This window comes from Pagrus pagrus (assembly GCF_965226575.1).
Source record: "Pagrus pagrus genome assembly, chromosome: 7".
In the NCBI taxonomy this organism is placed as follows: domain Eukaryota; kingdom Metazoa; phylum Chordata; class Actinopteri; order Spariformes; family Sparidae; genus Pagrus; species Pagrus pagrus.
In genome coordinates, this window is record NC_140191.1 from 14690984 (window position 1) to 14705977 (window position 14994).

At 42.2% G+C, this 14994-nt stretch overlaps 1 protein-coding gene across 2 annotated transcripts in view; it reads left to right on the forward strand.

Annotated features, from left to right (window-relative positions):
- atp8b2 (ATPase phospholipid transporting 8B2) overlaps positions 1-14994 on the forward strand; it is a 30005-nt gene continuing 15011 nt past the window's right edge. Inside the window, exons 1-11 of one of the 2 annotated variants that reach the window (XM_084357116.1) lie at positions 1-122; positions 4677-4744; positions 10667-10725; positions 10857-10970; positions 12185-12283; positions 12491-12552; positions 12709-12781; positions 13073-13143; positions 13248-13327; positions 13836-13994; positions 14866-14954. In XM_084357116.1, the coding sequence (XP_084213242.1) occupies positions 4720-4744; positions 10667-10725; positions 10857-10970; positions 12185-12283; positions 12491-12552; positions 12709-12781; positions 13073-13143; positions 13248-13327; positions 13836-13994; positions 14866-14954 (831 nt within the window). In that variant the 5' untranslated portion in view covers positions 1-122; positions 4677-4719. Of the gene's footprint in view, positions 123-4676; positions 4745-6468; positions 6682-10666; positions 10726-10856; positions 10971-12184; positions 12284-12490; positions 12553-12708; positions 12782-13072; positions 13144-13247; positions 13328-13835; positions 13995-14865; positions 14955-14994 lie in introns of those variants that run through there. The other variant, XM_084357115.1, reaches the window with a different exon arrangement.

Below are 14994 nucleotides of genomic sequence, written 5' to 3' on the forward strand. Positions count from 1 at the left end.
TCAAGGGCCGGTCCGTCCCATTCAAGCCCGGAACCTCATCATGACCTCGGCGAGAGTTGCAGCGAGGATGTCTCCAGGAGGAACATAGGCGGATATATATCTAACAAGACTTTTTAAAAAAGGTAGGCTTGCTGTTGTGGCTGTTGTTGTTTGGCCGCCCCCCTTTATGTGTGGCCAGTTTGCGCTGCAGTCTGACTTTACCAGCTGAGAGTGTAGATGTTTCCACAGTGTTCAGCTTCTGTGTGCTCAGCTCAGACAGTAGACGCGGCTCTTAGTTTCAGAAGTTCTTGTAGTCTGGCGTTAGTCAAAACATTTTTCCAAAGTCAAAGTGAAAGTTAGTCACGACACTGTGCAGCTACTCCAGACACCAGTGCATTTCCTCTAATGGATGTCTGACAGAGCTCATGGTGTGTAATTCAATTTGAGCAGGCTGGTTTGACTTTGTTAGAGTTATTCTTGTCTTCTGTTGTTTCCAGTTTATTTCCTTATGAAAGTGAATGACCTACAATGATAGGAGGACATTCAGTTACCACAAAAACACCAGTATTTAGTAACAACAACAACAACTGCTCACTGTTACCTGAAGGCAGATATTGTGTTGAGCATGGAAGACACTGGAAATTATCATAATGATGATAACCTTGTGTTGATTATACTTCCACACATATCTATAAGCTGGTCATTTTAATTGATACATTCATAGTTATTTCACTTTTATATCAGTTGCAACGTTATAATCCAAATCCAAATAAAGTTTAAAGACGAACTACACAGTATTTATTAACCATTTGTTAAGTATTTTAAACATCTGTTACAACTTAACAATAAACTGCATAATAAACGTCCTATAAAGCATTTCTATGTTTGTTAACAGTGAAATAACCATTAGCTGAACTTTATTTAACTATAAATGTACTGTTTATTAAAGACCTATCAATTGATTCCGCCTTAAAGGGGCACAATGTAGTTTTGGATAAGAGATTAAAACTCAGAATTTTAGTATTTACGATATGAATGAGTAATAATACAAACCATAACTGAATAAACAAGCTGCTTGGAGCTAGAAAGGTGGCAGGGTCCGCCAACTATAAACAAAGTAAACAGTATGAAACTGTGTTTGTCCTTTAAGGTCAGTTTGTTTATTCAGTTTATTCAATCATGAAAACAAAGAGAGTTTGTTTATTTAGTTTGTCTAGGCATAAAAAAATGAGTCAATGAGGATCTTTCTCAATATACAACCTGCCTTCTTAGCAGGTCAATAACATGGTGATATAACTCTGTTAGAGTTGTTGTAGTCTACTCTTGTTCTCTGCTTCCTTATGAAAGTAACTCTAAAGACCTACAGTACACTAGTTCATTGTAGCAGGATGCAGACACCACAAGAAACGTGGCTATATTAGTATCTGTGTGACAGAATCACATGAGATTATAAACCCTGTAACTTAATTAACAACACAACCTGCCCTCAGCGCAGGCCAAGTGTTTAACAGTGTCACAATATCAGATATTAACGACACGATTATCGTGAACAAACAAACTCCCAATAATGATATCTATAGAAATTTTAAAAATAAGTGCGGGTAATTAAAATCATCTGTAACTTTGTTACTTTAGGGGGATGGAGAGAGAGTCTGTAACCAGAGACAAAAAGAACAATCACACTCATTTAATAGTAAAAGGCAACTAGATGAACTCATTGAGAAAAGACCTAACATCTCTGCTGGATTATTCACATCATATTATCATGTGTGTATTATAACACAATATCAAGATTTGCTTGGCTTCTTCATGTTACAGTATCTGATCTTGGGGTTTATGTTAACAGGATGTCATGCAGATATCAGGAAAACTAGTAGAGCTGCAACGATTCATTGTTTAATGGATTAGTTGTCAACTATTGAATTAATCGCCAACTATTCTGACAATTGGTTAATCAGTTTGAGTGACTTTTTAACAAAAAAGAAGTTAAAATTATGAGATTCCAGCTTCTTAAACGTTAATATTTGATGGTTTCTTTACTCCCTTATGGCAGTAAACCGAATGTCTTTGGGTTGTGGGCGGCATTTTATAGAGTGAACGACTAATCAATTCACAGGCAGATTTATCGACTTCGAAAATAATTGACAGTTGCAGTAGCCTAGCCTGTCACATGGGATGCTTTAAAACCCCTTGAGCTCACCCTGAATCCACTTTATTACCTGCTCTATATGTGGCGAAACAAAACGAAGAAACAAAGCAAAATGAAACATCAGGTACATCACACCAAGAGGGTTATATAGCCTTTCTACCTATGATTGTTGCCTTCAGATCAAAGAAATTACAAACCAACAGTACTATAAAATAAAGTTACAAGTCACCAGGGAGTATTGCAGGCAAACCGGCTTATTAAACAGTTCATGTACGCTTGCTTTTTGCCATGTTTAAGATGTGAGGCATTGAGTTTGGTCAGTTTAAAGCCGCACATTTCATAAAGGATTTCTGCCGCTCCAGATCCTCTACAACTTCAGCCAGACTCCAGCGAGAGACATGAAAGCTATTCTGCCCAGACGCCAAATAAGGTGCTCAGATATTCAGCATGTCCCTGGTGTTTCTCGCTTCCTCGGCTGCCAGCTTAATTCCACAAGGGCACTGCAGGTCTGTAGGGTTATACAAGACGCCGGCCACAGATGGACCGAGATAGATGGAGGGAAGGAGGGAGGTGACAGGTGAAAGACTGATGAGAGGAGAGAGGTGAGAGAAAATGGCAAACAGCTCTCAGACCACCATCTCTATTAGATTGTGTAGAAAGTGAGCAGAGACCATGCAATGAAAGGGAAGAGTGTATGACAGGGCGAGAGACGATGCTGGAAACTGTAGCTGAAAACTGATCTGCCCAGCTCACGTGGAGAGAGGCAGAGCTGCTCTTTCTCAGGAGTATTGATTGGAAGCTCGCTGCCTGCCATACTGTTTGTGCCTTCTAGTGTGCACGACAAAGATGTATTACGCTTCGCCTCTGCAGCCTCATCCCTCATCTTTCACCCCTCTTCTGCACCGTTACTTAGCCAAGATAAAACACAGCGAGTGAAAGCAGTGAGGTGTGTAATGTTAACAGCTCAGCACAAATGGAAAGAGAGGAGACACGTGTAGAGAGGAAAAGCACCGCTCCATTACTGACTCTCATCCACTGTAGGAGGAGACTGACAGGGGATCTGTCCCGAGCCACCGGTCCCCTGATACTGTGTGCCATGGAGACAGATGCAGCTCTCTGCTGAATGTCATTTCCTCATTACGGCTCTAACAGACCAGAGATGGTCTGGTGTGTGTGTCCTGATGTGTAGCGGCTGCAATGCCTGATTGATTTTTACTCTCTCTCTGTGAGGCAAATAAATGTAAAGTAAAGTAAATCGAGTGCATCGTATGAATATGGTTCTCACTCCTCGGTTCCTCTCTTCACAAAAAGACACTTCTGTCCTCGTCGTCCTTCACCTCAGGGACGCTGGAGGTCAGTAACAGTTGAGGGTCAGTCTATATAATGACGTCATTGTCAGTGGTATGCTACTTCATGTTTTTTTTGTATTCCTTTGAATGGCCAGGTTAACTGATATCCAACAATGGAACGTAACCAAGTACATTTACTCAAGTACTGTACTAAAACTCCAATTTTGAGGTACTTGTACTTTACTACCATGTTCTTCTTCTTCCTACTTCCACTCCACTACATTTGGAGGCAAATATTGTACTTTTTATTCCTCTGCATTTATTTTATAGCTTTAGTTACTAGTTACTTTGCAGATTACAAACTGCTTTAAAGCCAAAGCAGCACATTGTTAAATTTGTTTATTTTAGTGGCAATCAGATTTTAAAAAACACTGATTTCGATAATCAGAAAAATGCTAACCATTGTATCGGACAAATAATCAGTAAACTGAGGAGACAGGAGATAAAGTAACAACAAGACACAAGAGGATAAAACTACAAAATAAAACAGGAATTCAACAAAGCAAAAAAAAACATATACATTTAACTTTTGCTCATAGTTTGGATCCTCAAGTAGATTTAATTACAGAAAATCATTCTTGATACTTATGTACATCAAATATCAAATACTCAAAGACTTTTACTGAAGTACTACTCCTGTGGGTGACTTTCACTTTTACCAAAGTAATATTTTAACACAATGTCTTTACTTTTACTCAAGTGTGACTTTTGGGTACTTTTTACAACACTGCTGATATCTAATAGTTATTAACAACAATACATCAACTTGAGGTTGTTTTGCAACAGAGCAAAACCTGCTGTTAAACCCGAACACTGACATCAACAGCTACATCAACTGCAGTCAACAACAGCGAGGAAATGAGGGAGAGAAGTTCCCCAGACTCTATTATAAAATCACTTAATTTTGTGAGTTGTTGTGTTAGGAGAAACCTTATAAAGTTTGTCCCGTTGTGATTAGATCACCAAAGAGGCATGTTAATGCAGGCATGTTAATTAACACAGACATTTCCCAGAGGAGAAGGTCACAGATCTGCCTGTTTGTCACTGTTAACAAAGACTCCCGTCAGCAGTATAGTTCATACATGATAGATTAACCCCAGAACTGTAGAGTAACTAGGCGTCATGATCAAATAAAGTTTTATCCTGTGGACACTTCTGTTCATATTTTCATGCTCCCTTTTTCTGTTTTCCCTCTCCAGACAATCCCATGGGCCATAGCAGCAGGACGCTGGCAGAGTGGAGATGTTTAGAAAGAGGCCTCCTCCAGGTCAGTACCTGACACTAAGCATACCGAGGTGGAGTATCTCTTTGAAGATGAAGCTCACACAGCCCTTCAGAGTCTTGACTTTCATCTGCTGGCATTAGCAAATGTTCTTCACGACTGGATTGTAGTCAGATTACACTTAAACACATAAGCATATACAGGTGTAAATGCACAAGGGAAGTATGGAGGATAGATCCTCATATGATCGTCTGAAGTGCTGAGGTATTCAGGGATGCATTAAGAGCTGATAGGAAGACATCATGTTGTAGACTTTTATAATAAATGACTTACTCTACTGTACTTATTATAAAGGCTAATATAAGTACATTGGTAGGTGTGCAGACAGACAGCGTCATCACTGGTGATGGCTGGAAAGACTGAAAAGAGCAGCCTTCTATTCAGCTGTAGCTGCTTTTACCTCAGTTTTGAAAAGAAAAAAATATTTTTGCCCAGTGCAGGGGGACCGTGCTGGGGCGGTGATAGTACTTTATTCAAGGTGCGCAGACAGGGCTGGAGGGAAGAGCCATCCCATCAAGGATGCATTGAAGGACATTAAAGGAATCCGTAAATCACATGTTGGCAGGCAAATAAAGTTAATCTTAAAGTTGGTCTGTTGTATGCTTTGCTGTCATCAATAAGACTTGGAAGCCCTGTTGGGCTGATACATGGCATGTGTGTAATTGCAGTGTTTTTGTTGTTTTTTGCCCCTGAGTATGCATTTTTGTAGAAGAATCCTATTCATGATTAAATATACTCTCTCACCTTTGCTTCAGATCGTATCTGGCTAAAAAAAATAGATTCATGTACTTCAGGTTCATTACTCTAACCCGGCTATAATTATACCTTTATTATAGCTGTGACTCTTAAATGTATGTGTCAAAATGAATATGTGCAGCCTACCTGTGGTGGTGGAAATGCAAGCCAGAAACACCACCTGCAGCTCCTTCAGTGTGTGTGTGTGTGTGTGTGTGTGTGTGTGTGAGCGATAATGATATGCTTCATGTAGTACCTATATGAGTGTGCGCGCGTGTCTCTGTATAAACGTGAGGTCGGCATTCTTTAATGTATCGGCACGAGGCTCGCCCGCAGCACGTGCTCGGGCACCTGCCTGGCCCCGCCCACTGCGGTGCACCTTATCGCAGGAAACCGGGACCGCTGCACGAGACAGTTTGGCTCGGGAGCTCCGCTGCTCTGATTGGGTCAGCTCGTCTCTTTACAGATCCAAAATGGCGCCTAGTTTCCCCTCATCCAGCGGCTCGCTCAGCTGTGGCATCCCTGCAGAGGCGGTTGCCATGGCAACGTGCATTAAACTTCCACCGCCTGTGTGATTACGTCATGCCTCCAGCGGACAGTGTTGATGTTGTGATGAGACTCTGACTGCGGGGTTTGCGTCGGGTTATTGATCAAACACACACAAAAACTTCATGAAAACAACCTAAATGAGGACAAATTAGTTTAGTCCACAATCTACATATTTAATAAGCTTATTAATTACAATTAAATATTATTGTTGTTGTTAGCAGATTAACCGTGAGGTCGCTGACTGACCTAATTAGAAGAAAAATGACCTCAGTGTTTTTGCTGCAGGAGGAGGGAGAGAAAATAGCGCGAGGGACGCACCGAGTGTGTGTGAGTGCGTGCACGTGTGTGTGTGTGTTTGGGGGAGGCAGCGACAGAGGGGCAGGGACGGGACGGTGCGCGGTCAATCCAACTTCACCGAAGTTGGGACCGGAGCTCTCAGCCTCATCCCCGCGTCCGTGCGGAGATGCGGCGGTCGTCTGCCAGTGAAACAGCGAAGATCACATAGACGGAGACTGTCAGAGAGGACAAGATGACGGTCCTCAAAGACCTCCCGGAGAAATGGTTCCCAGTCCTTCTCCCTCTGCAGAGAAGGAAACAGAAAGGGCTGAATGGAGCCAAGTCGAAAAAGAAGCGGACAGGTACGAGTTTGTGTGAAGAGTGTTTGCTGACATCTTCATCATCAGCATCATCATCATCATCACCATCATCACCATGGAGAGGCACTTGGTTATAAACTCCGTCACTGTTTTCAAATAAACATTTCTCATCTTCATCCCAGCTGAGTCCAAGTTTCATCCCTGTTCTTCATCACACAGCCCACACTGAACACTTATCTGTGTGTTGGTGTATGTGTGTTCAGTGTGCACCTCATCATATCACATGTCCGCATTACAGACATAATTGGCTTTTTAGTAGCCTACTGTACCACTTTGTGTGTGCTGCCACTGAGCTTTGTCATTCAGTTTATGAGGCGCCAGCATCTGACATCAACTTAGAAACAGATTAAATAACAGGGAAATAATGACAATGATTGTATTTCTTCAGTGTGTTTTGGTTCGGTGTCACCTTTGTTTAGTTTTTCCTGTCCCAGTAGTAGGAGACAAGCTGCCTCAGTTTTGCTGTTTTCTTGATGTTTAGTGCTGATTGTGAGTCGGTGTTTACATGTGAAAACAGAACTGAGCTCATCTGAATTAGATTTCTGTGTAAACAAGTCTGATGATGTCCTTGTCTCTGCCGCCTGAGACGCTGATCAATCTTCCAGGCGCCAGCCACCGCTGTAACTGCACTGCCTCGTCTGTATCCTTATTCCTTAGCTTAACTATCACAAATCACGCTGCATGTGCACCTTCATTTGACCTCCAGTCTGTCACTGTGTCACTCGCATCGCTTTCCAACAAATTAGATCACTCTGTGTGTGTGTGTGTGTGTGTGTGTGTGTGTGTGTGTGTGTGTGTGTGTGTGTGCATGACTGCAGATGATTCCACTATCCCATTTTCTTCTAATTGAATCAGCCCCAGTGAGTGATGATCACTCCTGCACAGAGTCTGATCCTGACTTTGCTTTAGTCACGGCAAGGACGACAGACTGACTGTGCTGTGTGTTGTCATCGTCGCTGTGACTTCAGTGTGTGATCACTGTGTTGTGAGAGTGTGTGTCGCTCATGGAGACTCTGAGCTGTGGCACGTGCACTCACATGTCCAGACATGGGAGTGTTAAAGAGACTGGGGGGGAGGAGAGAAAAGCACTTTCTTAGTCTTTCTGTGTAAGATAGCACGATATTAAGTATTTTAGCCCATATCAATATTTATGTGCTCCTTCGTGTATCAGTTGTTTATGGAAACCTTATGCTCGCAGCAGAGTAGGCTTCTCAGTAATGGAGCTTTATAGATTTACAGACTTGCTGTGTAGCATCTAGTCTGCGTCAGGGCTTCTAATGCCCTTGAAGCTGTCAGAGACATTAAACACTTAATGGGCAGTTTGCTAAAAGATACTTGTGCATTCAGGTTGGGGTGGTCAGCCTGGTCCTGGCATCAGATGCCGTGAAGCCTCGGTGTCTCTGTGCTTACCTGGCACCTGAATCTCGGCCCCTTCGTGGTGGGTTAATGCCGCCTTGGCAGTGGCTGTGAGACAGATCTCTCTGCTGAACACTTGCCCCAGAAAGCAACATAACGACCTTCAGGTAGACGGGAGGAGTGCCAGAGGGGAAAGGAAAGAGGAGGGGAAAGGATTGGAAGAGTTTCAACAGAATAGATGTTGGAGGATATGCTCCTACATGACCAGACAAATCTGATATTGTTATTCTAACCAGAGTTTAGAAGAGGAGACATATCAAATACCACCAGCACAGAGCTGGATTCTTACATTGTGCAGTTTTATAAACACTCAAACAGCCCTCATTTAAATTAACTTTATATACACAGAAGATAAGAGCTGAGTGATGCCCTACACTCTCACTAACTAACTATAACATATTTTTCTGAATCCTACAAGTCAGTCACAGTCTGTACACTTCTAATAGACAGGAACATTTCTAGAAATGAAACAGAAAGTGTGGCCTATTCTTTATTTTTAGTTATACATATTTAAGAGTTTTACTGTTACACAGGGTCAGTATGGTGCGTATAGTGAGATGATCTGAGTTTAATTTGTCATATTTATATGGTGGAAGAAACCCCTTCAATATTATGAGGTGTATTTGTGGTTAATATTTCCACTGAATGACCAAGGCGGATTTATTTTTAAATTTTTATTTATTTTTTGATCTATGTGATGAAATTTCTTGATTTGTGAGTGTGTATTTTACGTGTTTGATAAGTTAAAACCGACCTTCTGCCTGGTTATTTAATCAATCAACATATTCTCAAGAGAAATTTTACAATGTATGATAAGGGTGTCACAAATTCAGTTTTGATTTCAGTTATTGAAATTCTCTCCCCCTTCTGATTTTGTGGGTGTCCAGCTTATGTCTGAAGAAGAATTAAAAACAGCACTTGCGGCTTCAAAAAGCAACAGAAACGATACGATATGATACCATACCATACCATACCATACCATACCATACCATACAACTTTGTGGACAGTTTACACTGAACATACAGTTACATGACCATGAAACATATCACATACTGTTAGCAGGTCTGAGTGTGCTCTTGTTGTGGATTGCTTAAATGAGTGAGTGTGAGAGTGTGTCACACGTTTGCCAGTAATCTTTGGAAAGATGTGGAGTATTTCACACTTGATACCATGTAGCCTGACTTTATCAAAAATCTGTTGACCTTTACAAATCAATCAGACTGTATAGTCTTACATGGCACACCCTTCAGCGTGGAAAGAAAATGTAATATGTTATTGAATACAGCATGTATACTGTGATAGAAGACGTTGTCCACTCGTTCTGTTCCACATGTTGCAAGTCTACCTTAGTTGTTAGCATCTGATAGAAACAAATGAGGAGATAGAGAATGCTTTGTATTTTCTAACTTGACTAAATCTGCTGTGGCAGCAGCCCAGCTGGTCTGTAGTCAACTGGAGCTCACCTGCCGCATCAAATCTGTCTTATAACCCGACAACAAAGGGACCTCTAATGGGATCTCTTTAAGTGGCCTTTGTTTGTTTGGTGAGGCTGAACACAGCAGAGACACAGATGTACGGTTAGCTTTGAGCTGTACGAGGTGAGACAGGGCTTCACACTGCTGCACAACACAGGAAACCACAGGTCTTTGTTTATGTCAGTGCATGTGATGCTAATGTTTATGGCCTCTATTGTGTGATGATGTCCCTTCCTGTGGCGCCTCTCTGCCTCTCAGCCATCAGTCAAAAGTGTGTTAGGGACTTTGTGGTCTCAGAGCCACAATGTTCAGTGCAGAGAGGCCTCTGCAGAACATATGCTTTGGCCCTGAATTTTATAGCTGTGCGTGTGTGCGCATGTGAACTGTGTACAGCCCCGTGCAAAGCAGACCAGTCATTTCATTTAAAAAGCAGCCTCATCAATATTAGAGGAGACAGGCCGGGTGGAGGAGGAGGAGGAGGAGGGGGAAGTCCCAAACTACTTTACATCAGCATAAACAGAAAGCTAAAAAGAGCAAGAGGATAAAGAGCGGGGTCAGGAGGAGAGAGAGGAAGAGATTTCACACTTTTAGTTTTATTCTCTGTAGATTTAATCCTGTACATGAGTGCAATGGATGTAATGCTTCATCTGTGATTACCTGTAATGGGTCTCAGTGCTCCTGTTGAGTCATACAGATGTGCAAACTCACAGCTGTGGAGCATATCTGGCCCAGATTGGACCACCAGTCATTAGGAGGCAGGCAGCAGCTACTTAAAGACCAGAGGTAGTGAGGTATTAGTTCTGATGTGTGTGGATGTGAGACAGAATGATTGTGTCTGCTCAGACAAGCCCCAGCAGACGCTCCAGCCTCATCGATTTATAAATGTATGCACAAACATATCGGACTGTTGTCTCCTTTACTTTGTTTCTCTGTCCAGGAGGGAAGTATTGATATTGCCTTTCTTTAGAAGTCACACTTTTTATGCACTTGGAAGAACAAAGATGAAGCCGTTCAAGTGCTTTCTGTTCATCTTTGTTGTGATACCATCCATTTATGACTCATTTTGTGTCTGCAGAGGAGGAGAGGAGGGTCAGAGCCAATGACAGAGAGTACAACGAAAAGTTTCAGTATGCGGTAAGACCGTTTCCTCCTCTACATGTTCCAAAATATGCACTCTGTCATTAAAGGTCAGAGGGTGTTTAATCTGTAAACCAATCAACGGAAATATTGTGAAAGTATGTTTTTTTTGCCTCCTCCTCATCCAGAGTAACTGCATCATGACATCCAAGTACAACATCATCACCTTCCTGCCCATCAACTTGTTTGAGCAGTTCCAGGAAGTCGCCAACACCTACTTCCTGTTCCTGCTCATACTGCAGGTGAGGAGAGGAGGTGAAGGAGGGATAGAAAAGAGGGATGAAAGCAGGCACATAGAGAGTCTATGCATTTGTGTCTTTGTGTGTGGGTGCAGCAGGAGTGTCAAAGGCTGGTGAGCTTACTGGTTCACAATTGTAAAGGACCAAGATGTGTCAGAAAGTGATGAAGCAATTTCACATGAGCACCTTTCACAGGTTATGAGTCGTACGTTTTTCACAGTTTGAATTTCACAGTTACAATGCTCAACCTTTTCAACATTGTGACTTCAGTTTTTCTGATGTTAGAAGCGTGGCTGCGTGGATTACATTGAAATTGTGTACAGACATTGATGAGCCCTGGAGGATGAATCCAACTGACGTGGTGAATTTGAGACTTTTCCTTTAGCTCCCAACGCAGGTCAAAATTTCAATTTGTCCGATTTGTTTTAGCGCAAAACGTTCCCATCAGCCTCAGTTGTACTTTGTGTGAAGTGATAATTAGCGAATGTTAGCACCATCAACATCAGCATTGTCACTGTGAGCCTGTTAGCATGCAGATGTTAAGGACAGCCTCACAGAGCCACGAGCATGGCTGCTGACTCTAGTCTTGTTTTGTGATATTCTCCCAGAAGTACATTATAGTCAAGGTACTTTGTTTCTCATACTTTGATGAAGTCATTAACCTCTTTATGAACATAAGCTTACAAAATAAGAAGCACACAAATAAATATGTTTTTGAACTGTGAATTCACTGCACACTTGGAGCCATCTTATGAACCCGATTCCAAGCAAAGCTTAGCAAAGTGTTCCTAAACTCATGTAGTAATATCCTTTATACAATCATGTGTTTCACCAAGTGGTGAACCTCGCCCCACCCTTGCTTGTGAAACTGAGCCTTACCAAATCACAGTACTCTCACCTGTTACCAATGAACCTGTAGGATGTTCCAAGCAGGTGTTTTTTAAGCTTCACAAGTTTCTCAGTCTTTTGTTGCTCCTGTCCCAACTTGTTTGAAACGTTTTACCGGCTTTAAATTAAGAATAAGCTTATATTTAGATGAGGTTAAACATTAAATGTACTGTTTTCGATGTCAGAATAGATTAGCAGTCAGGTGCACTCAGGTTCTTAAGGAGCTCAGCGGCCTGCTGTGTGGTGAGGATCAGATGGAGCTATCTCTGACTCTCACAATGCCTTTGTCCCCTTAATCAAACTAATCCCTTCTCTCTGTCTCTGTCTAGTTAATACCTCAGATCTCCTCCCTCTCCTGGTTCACCACCATCGTGCCTTTAGCTCTGGTGCTGAGCATCACTGCAGTAAAGGATGCCACAGACGACTATGTGAGCAGGTTTTTTCACGCAACACAAACTCAATTTTGCTACGTAATCTCGCTTATAGGCAGGATAGCATTACAGTGAAGGACAGTGCAAGGACTCACAATGATTCTGAGCAGACCTTAAACGTAGCTCACTAACAAGCAGCTTTTTAAAATATGATGAGCTTGACTCGTTTCCTTCAAAGCTCACGGTGATCTTTGTCTACTGCAGTTTCGTCACAAGAGCGACAACCAGGTGAACAACCGTCAGTCTCAGGTCCTCATCCGTGGCTCGTGAGTCTCCTGTCTTGTCGTTTGCAACCAAGCGCATGCCATCTCTCGCTTCCATATCTAAGTCTTATTATAAAATTAAGTATTCAAGTTTTATCAGTTTATCTTTACAAGCTTCTCTCACTCTCATCTCTCTTTCCTGTTTTCTCTCTGTTTCAGGCTACAAAACGAAAAGTGGATGAACGTTCGAGTGGGTGATATCATTAAACTGGAAAACAACCAGTTTGTGGCAGTAAGTGTTTGTCCAGTGCAGTGATATACAAACACCACACACACATTGATCAGTAGTCAATCAAGATATATCGTGCTGTACGCCAAACGCTATAATGCTAAATGGATTTCAGATCGATATGTGCCTTAATAGGGGAGGTCAGCTATTGTCGGTGATTACTAGCCTGTGTCCAGATGCATATACTGTGTCGTTTTTATCATCACTGTGTCATCTGGGTCTTACTTAATTCTATTTCTGTGCCGTCAGTGCCATGCAGTGGATGATAACCTCAGCTACTGTATCTATTTTCAGGCTGACCTGCTCCTGTTGTCCAGCAGTGAACCTCACGGGCTCTGTTACATCGAGACAGCCGAGCTGGACGGGTCAGAAAACACACCACACCTGACCATCGAGTCACAGTACCTCACAATCTGCAGGAGCAACAGGATAGCACATCTGAATCTCTGTGTGTTGTATTATCTTGCAGAGAGACCAATATGAAGGTGCGTCAGTCTGTCTCAGTGACATCTGAACTCGGCGACCAGAACAACTTGGCTTCATTCGACGGTGAGATTTTAAAAAAACTTGTCTTCTTCTCTCGGTTTCCGGTTTGGTGCATCCTCCTTTCTCGATTAAAGGTCAACAGTTTTTCAGTCTGAGCGTTATCGTAATATGAGTTATCCACCTTCACACCCTTCCACATGAACACACACAAAACACACATACACACTTTATGCGCTCCCTTGCCAGCTTTGAGCGACAGCCTATCATCACCCGCCCACTAGTATACTGAACGAAAGACGTCTGTGTCAGCACAGCGCGCCCACACACACACACACACACTCCTCACCTGCTCAGGAAAATGCATTACTGCAGCAAATCAACCCACACTTTGCCTCATATCGACTTACAAAAGGTGTGTGTTTCAGTCTTGGAGTGTGTGTGCAGCAACAGCATGTCACGGCGATGATTAACTCAACGCTATATTGTACAGCTGAAAAAATAAAGCTGAAGCTGTAAGTGGATTTCCATGATCTGGCATCTGATTTAGATTTGTTTGTGTTTGTGTGTGAAGGTGAGGTGGTGTGTGAGCCCCCCAACAACAAGCTGGATCGTTTTTGCGGGACTCTGTACTGGCGAGACAAAAAATACAACCTGACCAATCAGAACATGCTGCTACGAGGATGTGTCCTGCGCAACACGGAGGCCTGCTATGGCCTGGTCATCTTCGCAGGTCTGTGTACGTCTGTGTGTGAAAGAAGCGGTGGGCACGGACATCGCTGTGTTGTTCATGTAGCTCAGATCTGCTAGTCGATGAGCTTATGTGAAGTTTGGAAAGAAGTAAGATACGATGAAATAAGATCAGATCAGACAAGACAGGAAATGACAGGATAGGACAGGAAAGACAAGATAAGATAAGTCAAGACAGGAGAGGACAAGACAAGATAAGACAAAACAAGTAAAGACATGAAAGGATGGGACAAGACATTATAAGACAAGTCAAGAAAGGACAGATCAAGAAAGATCAAGACAAGACAAAACAAGTCAGGACATGACAGGACAGACATTATTAGACAATTGAAGACAGAACAGGACAAGACAAGCCAAGTCAGGACAATACAGGTAGGACAAGACAAGATAAGATAGAACAAGATCAGATTAAACAAGACAAGATAAGACAGGTCAGGTCAGGATAGAACAAGACAATACAAGTCAAGACAGGAGAGGAGAGGACTGGACAGGAAAAGAAAAGAAAAGAAAAGAAATGAAAAGAAACGAAACGAAAAGAAAAGAAAAGAAAAGAAACGAAACGAAACGAAACGAAACGAAACGAAAAGAAAAGATGAGACTTTTTGATTCCTTACTGGGGAAATTCACTTGTTACAGCAGCTCAAGACTCCTAGGCAGATGGGAAAAATGTGATTGAATGATAGATAAAAATGAAACAAAGTTCAAAGTTAAAATAATAGTAAGTAATAATAAGACCAAAGTGTGAAGTGTATTCAAGATCGATCACAATCTACAATCATCAGATCTCCCACCTCTATGTGAAAGCATGTGTGTGGTGGGTGTAACAGGTCCAGCTGTCCCTGTTTCTGTCCCAGGCCCAGACACCAAACTGATGCAGAACAGCGGTCGCACCAAGTTTAAACGTACGAGCATCGATCGTCTGATGAACACTCTGGTCCTCTGGGTAGGACACCTCAAACCTCTCACTTTCATGCCTCATACAG